Source organism: Diadema antillarum, unplaced genomic scaffold (genome assembly GCF_040938485.1).
Source record: "Diadema antillarum isolate AM-2024a unplaced genomic scaffold, OU_Dant_1.0 seq00000660_RagTag, whole genome shotgun sequence".
Lineage (NCBI taxonomy): Eukaryota > Metazoa > Echinodermata > Echinoidea > Diadematoida > Diadematidae > Diadema > Diadema antillarum.
This window is the reverse complement of record NW_027271572.1, coordinates 568,555-587,318: the sequence shown is the minus strand read 5'-3', so window position 1 is coordinate 587,318 and position 18,764 is coordinate 568,555. Positions and strand designations below refer to the sequence as shown.

The 18,764-nt window shown below is 39.6% G+C and overlaps 2 protein-coding genes across 2 annotated transcripts; both read left to right on the top strand.

Annotated features, from left to right (window-relative positions):
• The first annotated feature begins 733 nt into the window (after positions 1-733).
• Positions 734-5,006, top strand: LOC139736647 (zinc finger protein 862-like). Its single transcript, XM_071647396.1, has 2 exons — positions 734-1,331; positions 2,147-5,006. Exon 2 carries the CDS (start codon positions 2,163-2,165, stop codon positions 4,122-4,124), a length of 1,962 nt encoding a protein of 653 aa, XP_071503497.1. The 5' UTR covers positions 734-1,331; positions 2,147-2,162; the 3' UTR covers positions 4,125-5,006.
• Positions 5,007-6,560: 1,554 nt separating this feature from the next.
• Positions 6,561-18,692, top strand: LOC139736664 (serine-threonine kinase receptor-associated protein-like). The gene is made up of 8 exons (XM_071647415.1): positions 6,561-6,639; positions 9,188-9,334; positions 10,219-10,354; positions 11,087-11,168; positions 12,746-12,918; positions 15,070-15,207; positions 16,099-16,235; positions 18,191-18,692. Exons 2-8 carry the CDS (start codon positions 9,214-9,216, stop codon positions 18,409-18,411), a joined length of 1,008 nt encoding a protein of 335 aa, XP_071503516.1. The 5' UTR covers positions 6,561-6,639; positions 9,188-9,213; the 3' UTR covers positions 18,412-18,692.
• Positions 18,693-18,764: the final 72 nt, after the last annotated feature.

Genomic DNA, 18,764 nt, shown 5'->3' with positions numbered 1-18,764 from the left:
TCAGGTCGGATGCACCGTAGGGACGTTCTTTGTTATTTTTCCCGGTACATTAAAGGGATCGTACAGTTTTGGTTGAGACCTAATTTCAGGTTTCTAACATTTTTTGGTGAGGTAATGAGAAACCTCTTATGAAATATTAAAGAGCATGTAATTCCATGAGGAATTCAACGTTTATTTGATGAAAATTGGTTTTGAAATGGCTGAGATATCCAAAACAGAGCGATTCTAATAAGTGTGGGACCCACACGTTATTATGATCGCTTTGTTTTACTTTATTTTTGGATGTTTCAGTCATTCCAAACCCGATTTTCATCAAATAAACTTTGAATTCCTCTTAAAATGGTATGCTCTGTACTATTTCCTAAGTGTTTTCTTGGTATCTCGAAAAAAGTTAAAAACCCAATTCTCATCTCCACCAATACTGTACCTTCCCTTTAATAATTATACTACAGAGAAAAGCAAGAAGACACTATCATGTCGCTTGAGAAGATATTCTTAACGACAGGTCTGCTCTATGATACTCCAGTAGTGAAGGGATATGATGTTTTGCAATAAGATTATGTGAACACGAACGTATCCGCCCGCTGCCATTCTGTTTCATTATGACTATATGAAGGGTATTCAAAACAACAGAAAATTGATCATGTCGGTGTCGAGCTATCAGAAGTTGATGGCCAGGTTGGGCGTTAGTTGAGTTGTTGGCCGGTGTCTCTCTCAGTGTTGCCAGATGGTGATCTTGGTAACCAAAAATAGTGAAATTTGGTGATTTTTTGAAACCCTTGGTGACAAAATTTTATCCTGGTAACCAAATCCATATTTGGTGATTTCTGGTGATCTTTTGGTGATTTTTGGTTATCTTTTGGGGATTTTCGGGTGATTTCGAAAGAAATAAACAAAATCACCATGAAAACTAGTCTATTTTCCAGAAAGCATGGCGTAACACTTTCCCATAGATACATAACATGTGCGTTATTGTCTTGGTATACTGTCAGATCTTATACACACACAAAACACACATCGCACATTGTACGCAATGCATGTGTGTGACTGTGTGTACTGCACGCACACGCGCCGATGCAATGGTCGCCACGCTGCTGTCAGATCATACTCAGCTGTCTACTGCTGATAAAGCTACAAACCGCGGCCACCAGCTGTGCTGGCTACGTCATAGCAGGGAGGTTGGGACAGTGTTGGAAGCAGTACTGGTTGGAAACCAGCGAGCTCACTACTGATAATGAGTGTTCGATATAATTATATCAGTTTGTGGTTATCTTGTAGTTGAAACCCTTACCCACTTTCCCCAGATATCTCGAAAGATCTGTCTTATACTGGTGAGTTGCAAATCTTAAATACTCGAGTAAATGATAAGCTGACTCTAATAGCATCGAGTAAATCATGGTTAGATCTGTAATCGATATTTGACAAATGACAACTACTTGTATACTGTGTAGGACTGTGATTCTGTGTGCTGGTTGTGCGTGTTCGGTGGTGCTGCAATGTGCATTCACGCAAATGCAAATGGAAAGGATGACTAGATATCTACTAGTACTAGGTAGCTGCCTGCTACTAGGCAGAAGTGTTTGATTGACAACACTCATCCACTATGAGGACATTCATGCTGTCAGTGTAGGAACGGTTTTTATCCAATATCTCCTAAATACTGTTGATCAGTCATAAATCTTGAATTCTTCAGGAAAAAAAAAGAAGAGAGACAACATGAATGATAAGAAGGCTACTACCTCAATTCCCTCGAGTTGCATGAGAATATGTTTCTAGTAGGATCTAGACCACATAACTTTCGAGTTTCAAAGTGATGGCACTTAAACAGCAGTGGTGGTAAGTTGCTTTTTTGAAATTGTAATACATAACGAACAAGGACAGATTAAAATTAATCATAAACATGAAGAATTACAACTGATTAAATTACAAAACCTTAGAACTACTCTGTGTACTGATTTAAAAAAAATGAGATGTAAAGCAAAAGTGAATTGCGATTTATCAACCCTTGTCAACAGTGATATCTAATATTGTGATATTTAATTTATATCTTTGTTTTGAAAAGTAATACCAATATGTGCAATTACTATGCTATACTTCTACTACTACAATAGCCCCTTGCCCTTGTCTATCTCTGCACTATTTTCAGACTAGGCATATTCAGTATGGCCACACCACCAGCAAAGAAATCTAAGACCAAGTATGAGGCATCAAGAAAGTATTTGACCTCATGGGAAACTGAGTTTAACTGGCTTACTTCTGTGATGGACAACGATGTGAAATTACCATTCTGTAAATACTGCAGAAAGCAGCTAAAGCCTCATCATGCCTCCTTAAAAAAACATCAAGATACCCCAAGCCACGTTGCGGCGAGAAGAGCTATTGCAGGGAGTTCAATGACCAAATTCGCTACATGCAGTAAAAAGATCCAGCCTGCTGATGCTGTTAAGGCCGCCGAGCTTCATTTGGCTGTTACGACATGCTGTCATAGTCCTCTGAGCTCGATTGATCATTTGTCTGAGACGATCAAAAAGTATGCAGCTGGTAGCACTCTAGAGTCCATTTCGATACATCGCACCAAATGTACAAAACTTGTGACACAAGTTATTGCTCCTACCATAAAGGAGCAAGTAAAGGAAGATATGTCAGAGAAAGCATTTTCTCTGATAATCGACGAGAGTACAGATGTGTCATCAACAAGAGTTCTTGCCATCCTTGCAAGATACTTTAGTGAGGAGAAAATGGAAATACTGACCGTACTCTTGGGGTTTCAAGAGATCTGCGAAGCCACCGGCGAACAGCTCTTCAAGGCATTACAAACCGTTCTAGATGAGTACAATCTGAACCTCTCCCGTTGTGTAGGTCTTGCAACAGATGGAGCTTCAAACATGACCGGAGAACACAACAGTGTTTGGAGCCGAGTAAAAGAGGTTGCACCAAAATGCACACTCATGAAATGTGTATGCCATTCCATCGCATTGTGCGTACAGAAGGCATTTGAGGGACTCCCTTCAAATGTGGGATTCATGCTCTGTGAAGTTCCAAGTTTCTTCAGCCACAGCTTCTTGCGCCGAGAAGCATATAAATCACTCTATGACACATTCTGCGCTGAAGAGCTAGAGGAAGGAGAACTTGCAAGCAAGAAGATGCCCTTCAAAAAAATGTCTACAACTCGTTGGCTAGTCAGGGGGGAGCTCATCCGGAGGATTTGGGAACACTGGGATCCTCTGAAAAACTATTTCCAAATGGCAATGAACGAAGGCACGCAAGATGTCCGTTACCGAGCGAGGATGCTGTTCCACATGTTTGACGACAAGTCAAATTTCTTGTACTTTACATTCCTTGCACCAGTTGTGGAGAACCTAGACCGCCTGAATCAGAAATTCCAGGCTGAAAATGCATCACCGGAAGGGCTCTCAGATGCGTTAGACATGCAGCACAAGTCATTGAAGGAACGGGTGTATGATCACGGTACTGGTGCAAGACGTCCTCTGAATCTCATAGACTATGGTCACAAATTTACAGCTGAAGCAGTCAGGTTGCAGAGGGAGCCTGCCCATCTACAGATCGTAGACAATGTGAGAACCCGATGTGCTGACTTTCTTGCATGTCTCATATCTGAGATAGAAAAGAGGCTACCTGAGAGCAAGAAGACATTCCAAAAATTGTCATTACTTCATCCCAAGAATGTACTGTCGCAAATGTCATGTTGTGCCTTTTCAGACCTTCCTCTTCTTCATCTGTGTGAGGACCTTGATGTGGTTGAGGAACAGTACAGAATGATCCGCTTGCATCTGTGGAAGGAAGAGAAGATCTTCAAAGGCAGCATACCAGATGACAGCCAGTCCTTTTGGAAGGGCATTTTGAATCATGAAAACTCCGACCGACACAAGCCATACAGGACAATAGGACTTTATGCCCTCGGAGCGCTGTCTTGTCCCATCTCCAATGCTTCAGTCGAACGCATCTTCTCCATAGTGACATGGGCAAAAAACAAGTATCGCAACCAGCTTTCGACTAAAACTCTAGAAGCCATAGTCTTAACCAAGACCACTTTTGGCTGCTGTAATAAGTTTGAGGTCACTGCAGCAATGCTTAAAAGATTCAATGCAAGCATCTATGACTAGCTTCCAAGTGTATGCAGTAAACAGATGCGCATCAGTACGTTACGTTCCCTACAACATGAAGGTAAGTGGTTGTATTTTTTCAATTCAATTCAATTCAATTCAATCATAGTTTATTTCCGATCAACGAAAATCAAAACATAGTACAAAGTATACATGTCATGAAATGATATTTTTCAAACATTAAGGATTTGCAAAAGATTCATGTAGTATCCGAGATAAATTATATAACAACATATATTTATATATATATATACGAGGAGGATACTTCGTGGGCGTGCGGAAAATAGATTCGATATGAAAATAGTGATCCACTAAAAAGCAAAGCTTGTGGGACGTGGATCGCTAGAGCAAGATCAATGAATGTACACAATGTATGTTTTTATGAACGATATAGAAAAAAAAGCACTGTTAGAGCGCAGACCTCTGTCAAGCCAGCAGCTCATTTCCACCCATACACGCATGAACACGCGCATTAGTGTGGGTATACTGAGTCTTTGAATAATGCCTCCGCTGCCTTGAATGCAGACTAAGCTAGCCCACTTGAGATGGCGTTTGCACCCAAATGCATGATCTAGTCCGCGAGATCGTTGTGTCGCGATTAGTCTCAGTTTAGACACAAAAGATATACAAGTCCAGACCGTATTGGCTAAATATTCACAAACCATGTCAATTAGTCACGGCCAGTGCCGTATATACGGCACTGGTCACGGCTAATAGATCTTCATGTCGTCAACAAGTGAATCTCGTCGACCATGCTTTCCATCTCTGAATATCTCGCAAAATCTCGGATGCTGAAAAGGACATGCGCAAAAACCTGCGCGTACGCTAATTTTTTTATCTATACACACCTACAGCAGCAGCAGCAGCTCCCACAGCTTGAACTCCCTTGGAAGTTCATTGATCCTATATGCCAAAAGATTAAAAAATAAAAAAAAAAAACTTAAAAAAAAATCAATTAAAAAAAAAAAACTTCGAGAAAAAACATTTTCTCAGATTTGGTGATTTTTTGTGGTTTTTGGTGATTTTTCACAGGCCTTTTGGTGATTTTGTTCCGTTGGGACCTGGCAACGCTGGTCTCTCTGTGAATTCATTGAACATTTTCGGAGAGCTCGTCAGACCAAGTAGGTTTCCTCCTGGGTCAGTCAACGATTTGTCAATTGACCTGTGTTATCATCAGTGACTAATGGAATAAAGAGAAAATCAGAGAAAGAAGTTTCTTTTGTATTATAAAATCAGCAGTCGCGGTCACGTTCTTATGACAGCGTTTGCATAGTAATCCTCAGTAGGTCTGATGCTTCTTTTGTTCGTTGGGCATGAAATTTCACAAAGTTCGCATACTTCAGAAGGCATAGTGCTAGATGGTGGACTATGTTCGCCATCATTTCTAGAACAGCGCAACTATCTGATAGGGCCTACACAGTGCATGACCTGGAATGAAACGCTTCCTTTGAAACGACTGAACATTCGAGCCAATGGGGTAGAATGCTCGATAATCTCAGGAGTCATCCACGCGATGAATTATCATCTGGGCCGCGGAACCGCATGGTTTGGGGTTGGGCTGGAGCCCCCCCCCCCCCCCCCCCCCCACACACACACACACAAACACACACATATGAATCAATTTCATTAAACCCATGATTGATTTTTAAAGTTAATTTCCAGATTTTGGTCAACTTTGAACCCTCCGTACAAAATGGAACTTTACACAAGAACCAATGATGTGTATGAGAGTGTGTGCTTACAACATAGAGCTGTATTAATAATCCAACTCTTATGGCTTACAATGACCCTGAACAATACACATGAATACCACGAATACCACCTTTTCTCAAATCTGAGCTCTGCTGACTAGGCTTCTGGACTCTTGCTCCAAGGCACATCGAATACTTTATCAATAATTCATGATGGATTGCCCTGAGCACTGCTAGTCTGAATTCATAGTAAAGGTATAAAATGCATGCACATGAAAAAAAAACACATGTTTTCCTGTGCTTGCATACCTACACTACATTTCAGGATGAATAGAGACTAGCTGTGATAGTGGAATTTTTCATTAATGTAACAGAGCATTAAAATTCTGGCCATTGTTCAGGACCATTGTCTGTTTGTTATTTTGTACAGAGTGTTGTAAATAAAGCAAAATCTGAAACCTATATAACTTAAAAATAAATCTTGAATTTAATGAAACTGATTTATACTTTCATTTCTAAACAACCCTCAACGAAATTGTACACTATTCTGTTATTGCTCATTTCAATGTCCAGCGCTATCTGATATATGGTTTTTGAACTATTAAGGATCAAAAGTGGGAAATCCAATTTTTTTTGTAACAACTAGTAGAAGGTCGCGGTCGGGTTGTTGGTGGGCCAGGAGTGGTTGACTCAGGTTGAGTTGGCAGGTGATCGAATGTGCTGTGTGTTGTGTGTATGTGTGCCGTGCGTGCGCCGACTGCTACTTGGATCTGGAATTGGTCTTGGTTGTCAGTGTTGTAAAGTCTTCAGAATAGAGTACTCAAGTAAGTTTGCACAGAGTAAATGTTTAGCCTAAATGTTCTCATTCTTTACTAACTTGTATCATTTTTTTCTACATCAAATACTTGAGTCGCACTCACATTTAAAGTTTTCGTATGTTCATTCGACGTCAGTCCCACGCATACCAATTGTTGTTAGCTTCCGTAGCATTCACCGTGTTCACATAAGGTTAACCGCAGCAGCGACCCCATACGGACAAATACGTACCGTAAAAATTTACTGTGTTACAGCGCCCCGCGACGGGTTAACATAAGGTCTATTACAGTGTTACGACACGTCAATTTTAATACATAGCATGATAGAACCTACATCAGACGTGCGTACACAACACATAAATTTACATTGCATGTAATGAACTCCCCTTGAGCTATCAATGAATGTCTGGAGTAGACTATTTCATAAAGGCCTAGACTAATACCAGCTTACGCTGAGCTGAGGATTGTAGAAGAGTGAATCTAACGACGTGTCTAGATTCCTACGCCTACGGCCTAGATCTACTATAATGGTTAGAACTTTTTGGGTCCTGGCAGGCCGCTTTGGCAAAATCAAGCATCTTGTTGGCCATTTCCACCATCTTATCCAGGCAGGGATTCCAGTTATCCACCGCCACGGGCATGTAGATTTATTTGTAAAATCTGTAAATTAATGTGTTATGATTGTTACTGTTAGAATAGAAAAGACGTCTAGGTCTAGACCCAATCTAACATTATGTCACCTTATAGGGCCACTCAGCTGTTCGGTGTCGGGGGGGGGGGGGGGGGGCAATAAATTTACATTCTGATCAAACATTAGGCACGCTAGCTAGAAATGTAGAATGTAGATCAGTTCGGGAAACCCACTCACAAGGGGGGCCCCTCCTTATAAGTAACCCGTCCCCCTTATAACAAGTAACCCCGTCCCCCTTATAAGTAACCCCCGGGGCACCCCTTATAAGGAGTCTCCACGCTTTTTTGCAATGCAACGCGAAAATGAAAGGACTGCGGCAATTCGCTTGATTATGTCCATAAAGCTTCACAAGTTTCCTAGTTACGAAATTTGAGCAAAATCGGTTCGAGGCATCATATCTAAAATCATGGATTTAAATGCGATGTCAAACGACCCATGCGAATGCTGAAATGCGAGCGATTACTGGCGTGAGTGTCGCCAGGCGCGGCGGCGTGGCAATGCTTGAGTGCAGACGTGGCGACTGAGTACGGAGACTTTCGTTCATTCAGGTGGCTTTAAATGAAGGAAAAATAACAAAAGTAACGAAATAGTCAACCACCTACCTTTGCAATTGGTATGCATATATACAAAAGGATACGTTCCCATAGGGTTGTCCAGTTGAAGTCGTCCCTAAACAAAAATTTTAAGTTGAAACTTGCAAGTTTCGCCGATGAAGCTTGAAATTTCCAACAGCTCCCGCCTTCAGCAAGTTGTTCAGTGAGCTGCGCTGAACAACTTGCTGAATGCGGGAGCTGTTGGAAAGTTGGAGCTGTTTCCAGTATTGGCAGTCCTGCTTTTCTATTTCTAGACCCTAGAATTGTACTGTGTCCCACTGTGTAGTGCTTGATGTAGACCTCTCCAGAATTACAAGATAAAACTATAAAAGATCTAGACTCTAGACAGGTATAGTATTACCACAATACCAGACCGCATGGTAATTCCGGATGCACAAATTTGTACATATAAATGACATTCCATATGTGCGGGACTTCGTAGAATAGCCTCACAGAGCATTGTGTGGGCCGAAATCGCAGAAAATGTGACACAAAAATGTAAAAACGCTATTAAGAAATTCACAATTCAAATTCACATTTCATGTCGGATTTAGAGGAAGATGTCAATTCATCACAAGTTTTTATTGCGGGAATCGTTCAAATTTTCAACGTAAAATACGAAATTTGAGCCTTTTTTTCCGATTTTCTCTTTGTCGTCCGCTCAGTAAGAATGTGTACGGTGAATCATGAGTACCAGGTATGAAATTTGATTGTGGTGCAAGGACAAGATGTGAAAGACATAATTGTTCCATTATGAAAATCATGTCCGGAATTATACTGCAATTTTACACCGCGCTAAAAGACAACTTTTTTTTAAAGGGGTATACTTAAAGTCTATTTTCCAAAAATCAAAGTGAATAATTTTCATAATTTTGCTGAATTCATAATTTTTAGGACTTTGTGAATAACTGGTGCTATTTTCGGCAGAAATTTCATCCTCTGAGTACTGTACGGAATTCAGAGCCACAAAAAAAAAAGCGTCTGGTGATACGATCCACTCTCCTATCATGTTCTTTTCTATGTGCACATGTGCATAGTTTGTAAGTGATAAAACATTTAAAGTCATTTAGAGAGGTTGTGTACACTTCATGTTTTAATGGAAAGATGCTTTTTGTAGGTAGAGTTCTGATATGAATTTATTTGCCTTTCTTTTTAACAGTTAATTTATTTAATGATAATAATCATAGCCAATTAATATGGCCTGGCCACAAGCAACAAACCTCCCTGGCATTAGCACCAGAAGATCTACATTAATTTCTATTTTTGTTTCCAGTCTGTTCTGTTTACAGAGCAGTCACCATGTCCCTTACGTCCCGACAGTCAGCAATCAGTTGTCCTGGCCATACTCGTCCAGTGGTCCACCTTGGATTCAGTGAAGTTATTCAAGATCATGGATACTTTATGATCAGTGCTTGCAAAGGTAAGTTATTATTATAATATAAGTTTGTTTGTTTTTTCAGTGAAATCAGGAAGAACTTTATGGAATTCATTAAATCTCTTTTAAGTTAGCATTTGCAGTAGAATTGAATGCAATGAAGTTGTTCTAGCTTTTATTTAAACTCTATGTGTATCAAATCAAGACATGAAATTAGACAAAGAAAAGTAAATGAAATGTTTGATTCTAACTACATTGTATGATGCATAATTAAAATGCAGGTGGACAGAAATGTCAACTTCTATTATTTAATTTCCATCGAGACTTTATTCACAAAATTACAATTTCTGCAATACATTGGGAACAAAGGTCACCACATATATGCAAGTTGAGATTGATGAATTTGATATACTCTATACCAAAGCTTAGTTCCACTTTGTTTTTCTCTCATCCTAGCTTTTCACAGTTTGATCCAGGGCCTTTTAATTTTCTGATCAGGCATCGCAACCCTTATGCATGATCAGCGCAACCACTATCAGCAATATAAATGAATGCATGCTATTAAAATGGAACTTCTAACAGCCCCTCAAAATAGCATTGCAAATACAAACCTTCAAATTATCACAAAAGCTCTGCTGAGCCTGAAGTAGAAATTGTCTTTCGGCTCTCTAAAGTGAAAAGAATCTACTGATTATGCATGTAAAATCCTTACTATCACTGGTTTATCTTGTGGTACTATGTGTCTTTGTTTACATGAGTAGATTCTCCCATGACAGGGTCTAGAAACTTTGCTTCTCTTGGCCAAACATAACAAAATGTTCCACTATCATGGGGTCAGGTTTTTTCACAATTCTCATCGCTCACTGGTGAGTGACCATCCAGGGTTGATAAAGGGTTGATACACGTCTGACATCATCTGTCCCTCCTAGATGGCAAGCCCATGTTGAGACAGGGTGAGACGGGAGACTGGATTGGAACGTTCGATGGTCACAAGGGTGCAGTGTGGGGTGCGGCACTCAACAAGGAGGCCACCAGGGCAGCCACTGCCGCAGCAGACTTCACAGCGTAAGTGGAAAAATTTGATCTGACGTTCATCCACCTACAGCAGACTGAAAGACATTTAAGATTGTTCTTGCGTGCTCCTGTTCAAATAAGACCCACTTTGAGACTTTAAAGACGTTATTTACCATTTGCAGATGAAACAAAAACCCAGCTGTAGTGCTTCAAAATAGTTTTAAAATATGAGATAGGGATAGAAACAACCAATGTGAAAATTTTAATCATTGTAATCAATGTTAAGTATTGTTAAATATGCAAAATGTGAACAATAGTTACAATGAAATTGTTTCTAGACTAATCTGTCTACAGCTATGGTTTAGTCAGAAAAATGGCAATATCTCCTTACAGTGTATATAAATTAGGCTTTATTGCAATTTTTTTTTTATGTGATAGGGTATTTTGTGATACAACTGACCTACACATAATTATGCATCAAATGTGATAACTCGAGCATTTTTTAAATAACTGCTCACAAAGGTAAATAATACCTTTAAGTATTATTTTGAAATGCTTATTTCAGTGCCAGTGGGAGAAAAACATCTGATGGAGCTTTTTTTTTTTAAATCTACCACAGCTAATAAAAGTGCAATAACTCCTGCCTAAGTTAAGTTTCAATCTTTCCCAAATTGATTTGCAAATAATCTGCTACAATGGATGTAGCCAGCCTGTTGGGTATTTTGAGTGTAAAAATACCATTTCTCATGGCTCTTGTCCTTGTATCATCCTACTTCTTCACAGAAAAGTTTGGGATTCAGTGTCTGGACAAGCCCTGCATAGCTTTGCTCACAAGCACATTGTCAAGGCTGTGGACTTTTCAAAGGTAGGTTCAAAATGGGAAGTCCCAAATGATAAGGATAATGCCAATGATAATGACAATACATGTACTGATGTTGCTGATGATGATAATAATGATAAGGATGATGATAATGATAATCATTATCATCTCCATCATAATGCACTGACAATGATAATACAGTCTGACCTCTGCAATCCAGCCTCCCTTTATTCGGATCTCTCTATTATTATCCGGATGCAATCTCGGCATGATTTTTTTTTCTTCAATCTGATGATTACAGGGAGAAGGGGGATTTCAAACTCAAACAAAGTTCCAACACAAACTCATATGAATTACCTACGTATATTATTCCCAACACAATTAACTTACATTCACATCAAATTTTGATGTAAATAACATGCATTCAGACATTCACTGCCCAAAAAAATTTTGTTCTGATAGGAAAGAAAAAGTTTCAGTGTATGCTACCTACAATAGGTTACATGTACAGTGAACATAATGTATCTACCTTTGGATAGACGGCATGCATGTATTAAACATTGAGTCTCCCTTGTCTGGCCTAATTCCTTATCCGGATGAGCGCTGGTTACGACATGTCTGGTTGGGAGAGGTCAAACTGTTACTGTAACAATGATCAGTTGAAGTGATATTTAATTAGTGACAAGGATGATTGATGATATTGATTATAATGGGTAGAATTCTAACATCCTAGAGGTCTGTATATTCCAACTGTAGCTGCTCAACATGATACAGGCTTTTATCTTCTGAGGAAAGTGTAAACACCTCATTACCTCAGCCAAGGCAGGAGGTTATGTTTTCATCAGCATTAGTTTGTTGGTTTGTTTGTCTGTGTGCAAAATAACATAAATAGTGAACAGATTTGGATAAAATATGAAGGAAAGGTTGAGAATGACACAAGGAACAGATGACTAAATTTTGGTAGTGATCTGTGAATTTTTATGGATTTTATGATGAATTTTTTATATTTTGACAGGTAGGGTCAATGAACTTGGGAGTTCAAGCAGCACATTTTTGAGGTTTTCATGCGCGCACTAACGTGCATGCTCTAGTTTCTGCTAGGGCAAGGTGCGCCGCGCAGCTGAGGGTTGATGACATAACAAAGGCTTCTATATTGGGAATATTGGGCAATTTTCAGCATGCATTGGATGAGTAGAAATCACTGATCTCTATGGAAGAAGAAGATCATAGGTGGAAATTAGCTGCTTGGTGGAGGTCTGCGCTCTCAGAGTGCTTCTCTATTTTTTTTTTTATTATACCACATGTCAAGTGTGCATGACTGTGTGGGTTTGAGCTGCCTGTGATATGTGTGTCTGGGAGTGCGACTGGGTGAGTGTCTACATGTGTGCGTAGTATCTTACAAGACAATTGCTGAGGATCGAAAGGCATTCTTATGTGAGGCTGCCGTGTCATCATCCTTGTTCATTTTGATTTGTTATGAATTTTGAAAACATTCTTTTTACCTCATCTCAAACGCTATAAATTCTGAAACTCTGTACCCAGTATAACCCATCTATACTGGTGTTCAAATGTAAAAGTCTTACAAAATCATCTGGAGGTCTCCTTTAACTGTGTCCATACAGGATAGCTCCAGGCTACTAACGGGAAGCAATGAGAAACTGCTGCGGATATACGACCTGAATAATCCTGAGAAAGACCCAATTCAGTTCAGCGGTCATGAGGATAACATCAGAAATGTTCTCTTCCTTCCTGATGACAAGACCTGTGCTAGCTGTGGGGACGACAAGACCCTAAGGTTTGATCTGGTTTCCTTCTCTGCTGTAATGTGCTTTTTATGTTGTGTAGGAGGAATGATTAAAAAAAAATGAGTATGAGGTATGAGCAATTCTAGTCCTGCCTTTAATAGTGGGCCAGATATGTAACAAAAGTAGGTCGAGATGCTCACATCTGGCAAAGTATGAAATTTTGTGTGTGATTTGTTTGGGGCGCTGTTTTCAAAAATTGCCAGATCCAGGAGATCTGATCACTGGGTTGACCGCCATTTTGAATTCCAATATGGCTGCCAAAACATTCAAAGATCCCTAATTTGGATTCTGAATGATCTGTGGCACTAATATTGGTACACTAGGGATTTTTGTATGCTAGATTTAACGATGTATTGATTTGAAATGTCTGACAAACATTGAATGGCCGTCATTTTGAATTCCAATATGGCCGCCCAGACAAAATGTTGAAAATCCCTGTCTTGAGTTCTAAATGATGAATGATGCTGAAATTGGGTGCACACAGGTATTTCAACATGCTGAGATAAAGAAAAAAAAAAATGGAATAGTCTGATGCGTCTGGCAAATGGTATGCCCGTCATTTTGAATTCCAATATGATTGCTATAGACAAACATCACAACTAACATCCACGCACGTACAAAACAAATGCAGCAAAAAACAAAGCATAATGCACTTTCACTGATGTCACAATGTGCATACAGCAGCTGTGCACTCAACCAGTTACAAACATGCGCTCAATCAGGTAGCTAAATTCACAAACCCAACATAGACATTTTAAACTTTCTAACATGGCAACGATAAAGGAAATTTCAAAGTGGCTACCATGTAGCTTGTCAGACACTTCAGATAAACCCATTATTGAAGTCAGCATGTTACCATTCCTTCATGTACCAAATTTCAATAGCCTATGTCATTCAGAACCCAAGATGGGGATCTTTTAATGTTTCATCATGGCAGCCGTATTGAAATTCAAGTTGGCAGCCAACCCAGTGATTTTTAAGATCTCTTGGATCTGACAATTTCAGAAATAAGTGCCCCGAAATAACCCTATATGCAAAATTTCACACTGTCCGCCAGAAGTGAGCATCTTTTTCACAAATCTGCCCCACTATAATGCCTGTTTGCTTCATTAGTCTAAACTCGACATTATGAATGTATTGCAACTGATTGACAAAGTGCCTTGCATCGACATAAATAAGCACCAGTTATTCTGTGTTTTAGTGTTTAGTGTGTGGTGTTTTTGTTTTTTGTTTTTGTTTTTTTAAGGGGAGAAGGGGTTCAATCAGTTACTTTTAGAGCAACTTCACGCAAGAATTCATAACCTTGAATAAATACGCATTACCTGCTGCTATAATGGATAAGAACCTGCATTTGCTGTCAGGCTGAAGTTCGATAGTCTAAAAGATACAAGGCCTGTCTAGTAATTGGGAGATTGTTATGTTTTTTTCAACTTTTGTTTTTTAATTGGAAATTGTCACTGACCACTTTTCTACCATAATAAGCATTAAGTCAATCAAAGTGATTTACAGTAAAAATATTCAATTTTTTATTGGGTTTCATGACTGAGCACTGTTTTCCATAGGAAATGTACACAAAACAAAATCATAAAATTATGCCTTTTTTGGGTGAAATGCAGTTACAAATTGGGTGTTGCTTCGTAACAGTATGCACAGACATTGCAAATTTGGTCTCAAAAGTTGCATGAGAAAAAACAGTCAAGGACCCTTATGACAAGGCATTCTCGCATTTGAGAATTATTGTGTGAAACATCAAGGGGGGCGTGGATTCTGCCCTACCCCCGGCCCCTTTTAGGGTTAAGCAAAAGACTTTCTTAGCCTGGAGGTTCCCTTTGAAGATGGGGTTTAGACTAGTTTAGTTTTGAGCCTGAGGAGGCAATGCAAGCCGATTCTACCCAGGAAGTTCCAAGTGATGTAGAGTGGGCACAGAGTGAAAAGTTGTCTCATTCTCAGAGAACTATGAAAAGCCCAGGGTGGAAAGATGCCAGCATTGGTGTGATTCCTCCCATTTCTAAATCCTGAAATACGAACCGAAAAAAATAATTTTTGTGATACTTGTACGAACATCCTTCTCACTCTCTCTCAATGATGAGCAAATGTATTCATTCTTGATGATGTGCCTGCATCTCTTTGAATAAACGCAGGATTTGGGACATCGCCTCCAATTCGGAGGTGAGGAAGATCCCGCTCAGTTGCGGCAATGCTAGCATGGATCTAGTGTGGGACGGTTCAACCTTGGTGGTCACTCATGGCAAGATCGTCTCCTTCTATGATACAGCAAGGTAAAGAAGAAGAAGAGCAAACAAAGACAAAAACTACAGTAGAGCTATTGATGGGGAGGTTAGATAGACGGGTCAACACTACAGTAGTCGCCTCTAACAGGCGAGGGCTGAAAAGTGACAGCTCAGCTGGAATGCATCCAAATGAGTGGGATGAGTGCACTCGCTGTGTGGAACTGACAGCAGTGCACTTTGTATATTGGTATATAAATCACTTTGAGCACTGCAATGGTTGTGGTTTAAAGGCGCTATGTAAAGAAATCAGCAGCAACCATTGGGTGAAAAGTTCAAGTATTTTGATGGCCCCTCCAAGAAAGAGCTCATGAAATTTTCTGCAATGTCATCATGAGGAGTCAGTCTTTGTTCCAGATTGCTCTTTGAAGAATAATCATTGCATCTGTGTGGAAGCACTGGACCATATTAAATGTCTGGAAAAAGATCTCTTTCTGGTGTGTTGATGTGTATTGTAAGCAGCATTGTATCAATAAATGCCCAGAATGGTGTTCAGATGTGCTCAGGCAAGCTATTCCAGACCTAGTCAGAGATTATGCCAATGAAAATTTCTTTATTTCTGACCTTTGCCATCAGACCGTGAAACATCTAGGTTTGTGTTTTTGTGCGCCATGACCACAAAATCTTGCTTATTGAGCAAATCAGTTGAAAAACAGATATTGCTATGAATTATTTAGTAGCATATTGCTGGTGCATATTTCGAGACAATTTTATCTGAATATGGCTTGACATTACTCGCACACCCTTTCGTGTGAATGTGAGGAATTAGTGTGTGGGCATGGACCAAGACAAATGTAGGGAGTAGCTCTGCGCATGGTAGCATGCTCTTCCTAATATGATACTTATAGTTTTCTTCCCATTCGTTTTTCCCTGTCAAAATAGTTTTGAGGAAATCAAGAGCTTCGCAGCAGAGACCACCTTAAACTCAGCCTCTCTCAGCCCAGACAAGAAGACATACGTCGCCGGGGGAGAGGATTTCAAGATCTACAAATTCTCCTATGAAGATGGAAATGAGGAAGGTACAGACAAGAAAATGATCAGAAAACACGACTGTTCCAAAAGAAAACTCATGTAAATCAAGGAAAGAGTTGGTAACATACATACAGATGACATCATTTAAACATTTTGTAATTAATGCCCTTTTTTGTTATGTTTATTATGACAAACAAAATTAATGTATGCATTTTCTCGCTTAATACTGTTTTCTGATATTTTGCCATGTTTTTATGCCTCTGCCACAAAGTGGTGCTGGAGGCATTATGTTTTCGGGTTGTCCGTCCGTCTGTCCGTCCGTAATATATTTTGTGGACAGGGTAACTATCAAAACCTTTTAAGGTATCCTAATGAAACTTGGCATGTATGTGTATTAGGGGGTGAAGTTGTGCCTATCAACTTTTGGGTGCACATGGTCAAGGTCAAAGGTCAAAAGGTCAAGGTCAAATACGTAAAATTTCACTATTTCCTACATATCTATGCAATGCCTGAAGATATTTTCTTGAAACTTACTGTATACATGTATTACCCAATTAAGATTCTCTGGTGAAAGTTTTGGGTCATGAGGTCAAAGGTCAAAGGTCAAAAGGTCAAGTTAAAATATTAAAACTTCGCTTTTTTCTCCGTACCTTGGAAATTGTTCATGGTATCTTCATGGAACATGGTATATATACATGTACTGACTGGCAGTTATTATCTAGAGAATCTAGGGTTCATAGGGTCAAAGGTCAGGGGTCAAAGGTCAAGTGCAACACTTCAAATTTTTACTATTTCCCTCATACATGTATTTATGTAATGCCAGCAATTTTTTTTTTTTTTTTTTTTTGCACTTGGTGTATGCATGTATAACCTAGATTATCTGGAAATTTTCTTTTTCTCTTTTTTTGTTTTGTTTTGGGGGGGGGGGGGGGGCGGGGATTGCCTCAAAGGTCAAAAGGTCAAAGATCAAGGGAAAGTGCTGAACTAACTTTTTCCTCCATATCTCAGAAGTGGCTCAAGTTATCTTGAAACTTACTACATATTTATGCATGTTCTGCCTGACAGTGATTATCCTATGAATTTTAGGGTCAAAGGCCAAAAGAAAATGGTAACAGTGTACTTTTCAATACAGAAATTACACTTTTTCTCCATACCTTGAAAATTACAGTATTCATACACTTATGAATGGGTCAAAGTCAAGTTAAAGTCCTTGAATCCCCAAATACATGCTCTCCTATTCATCTAATTAAACCTAGGTAAAGGAAGGTGAACATTCAACACATTTGTGACAAACATGTAATTTCAATATTTTGCCAATATTGTGAAAATGTATCTATACATTGTCCACATGTACTATAGACCTATTAGGAGAATCATGCATTATGGCGGAGGCATAGCAGTCGCCTTAGCGACATTTCTAGTTCTGTTATATGTCAATTCCCCTTTCTCCAAATGGGTAATAGATTGCAAAATACCAAAGCAACAGTTTAGCTAAAAGTTAGGTTTAACTATGCAAATGTCATCATCATGAAAGTTAGAACGATGGAAACGATATTTTGTTCGCCAGTATTCTGTCTTATTTACATTAAATTTCCTTGTTTTTTCCCTCCTCTTCGTTCTTGAAATACAATTTATTTTTGTATTTTGTTTTGTTTATTGGACATAGCTATACTAAAAATTTACCAATTATGCATTATTTGTCATAGGTTGTAATGTGACATCATTAGGCCGACAATGAGTTTTGTTGCAGTTGTTTATATTGAGAAAAAAAGGAACAAAATGAGAATGCTGTTCCGGATAAATCCTATGGGACAGTATCGAACTTTGATGCAAGGCAATCTGTTGCAAGTTGAATGTCTCTACTGGAGTATGCAAGACTTCTGACATTAGGTGGAGACTACTTTATTACCAATAACTATTTTGTAGTGGAACAAAGAGAAACTCTGCTGTAAGCTTAATTTCTTCAATTCGCATTTTTCCTATGAACCCACCTCTCCTTCAGTATCCTACAAGGGCCACTTTGGACCCGTTCACTGTGTACGTTTCTCACCTGACGGTGAGCTCTACGCCAGTGGCTCCGAGGACGGAACGCTACGCCTCTGGCAGACCAACGTTGGCAAGACATACGGCCTCTGGAAGTGGGTGGATGACAGCGAAACGGACGCAGTCCCCGCGGCCGAACGAGACGCGGCGTCGCCCCAGGTGGTGAAGGTGGAAAGTTAACGAATCACAGGGTATCGTCGCACCACCTTTTGTTTGTTTTTTTTCTTTTTTAATGTCCTGCGTTCTTCAGTTTGTTTGACAGCTGGGGAGGATTTGGCCATAGAGGACATGTGTTGGCCCACATTCCTTGACTCCACAAGACTAAAGAGTTAGGTCAGTGTTGTCTCCCAGCTGGCATCGGATTGTCCTAGATGCGCTTTGCTGCTCGATCTTGTCATCCTGCTCAGTTACACGTAACTGTTTGCTGATCACACTCGCACACAAACTCAAAGGCCCGAATTCACGACGGTGGTGCGATTGAAACCATGGTTTAAACCATGGACGATTTGTACGGAGCACGAAGTGTCGCAGGG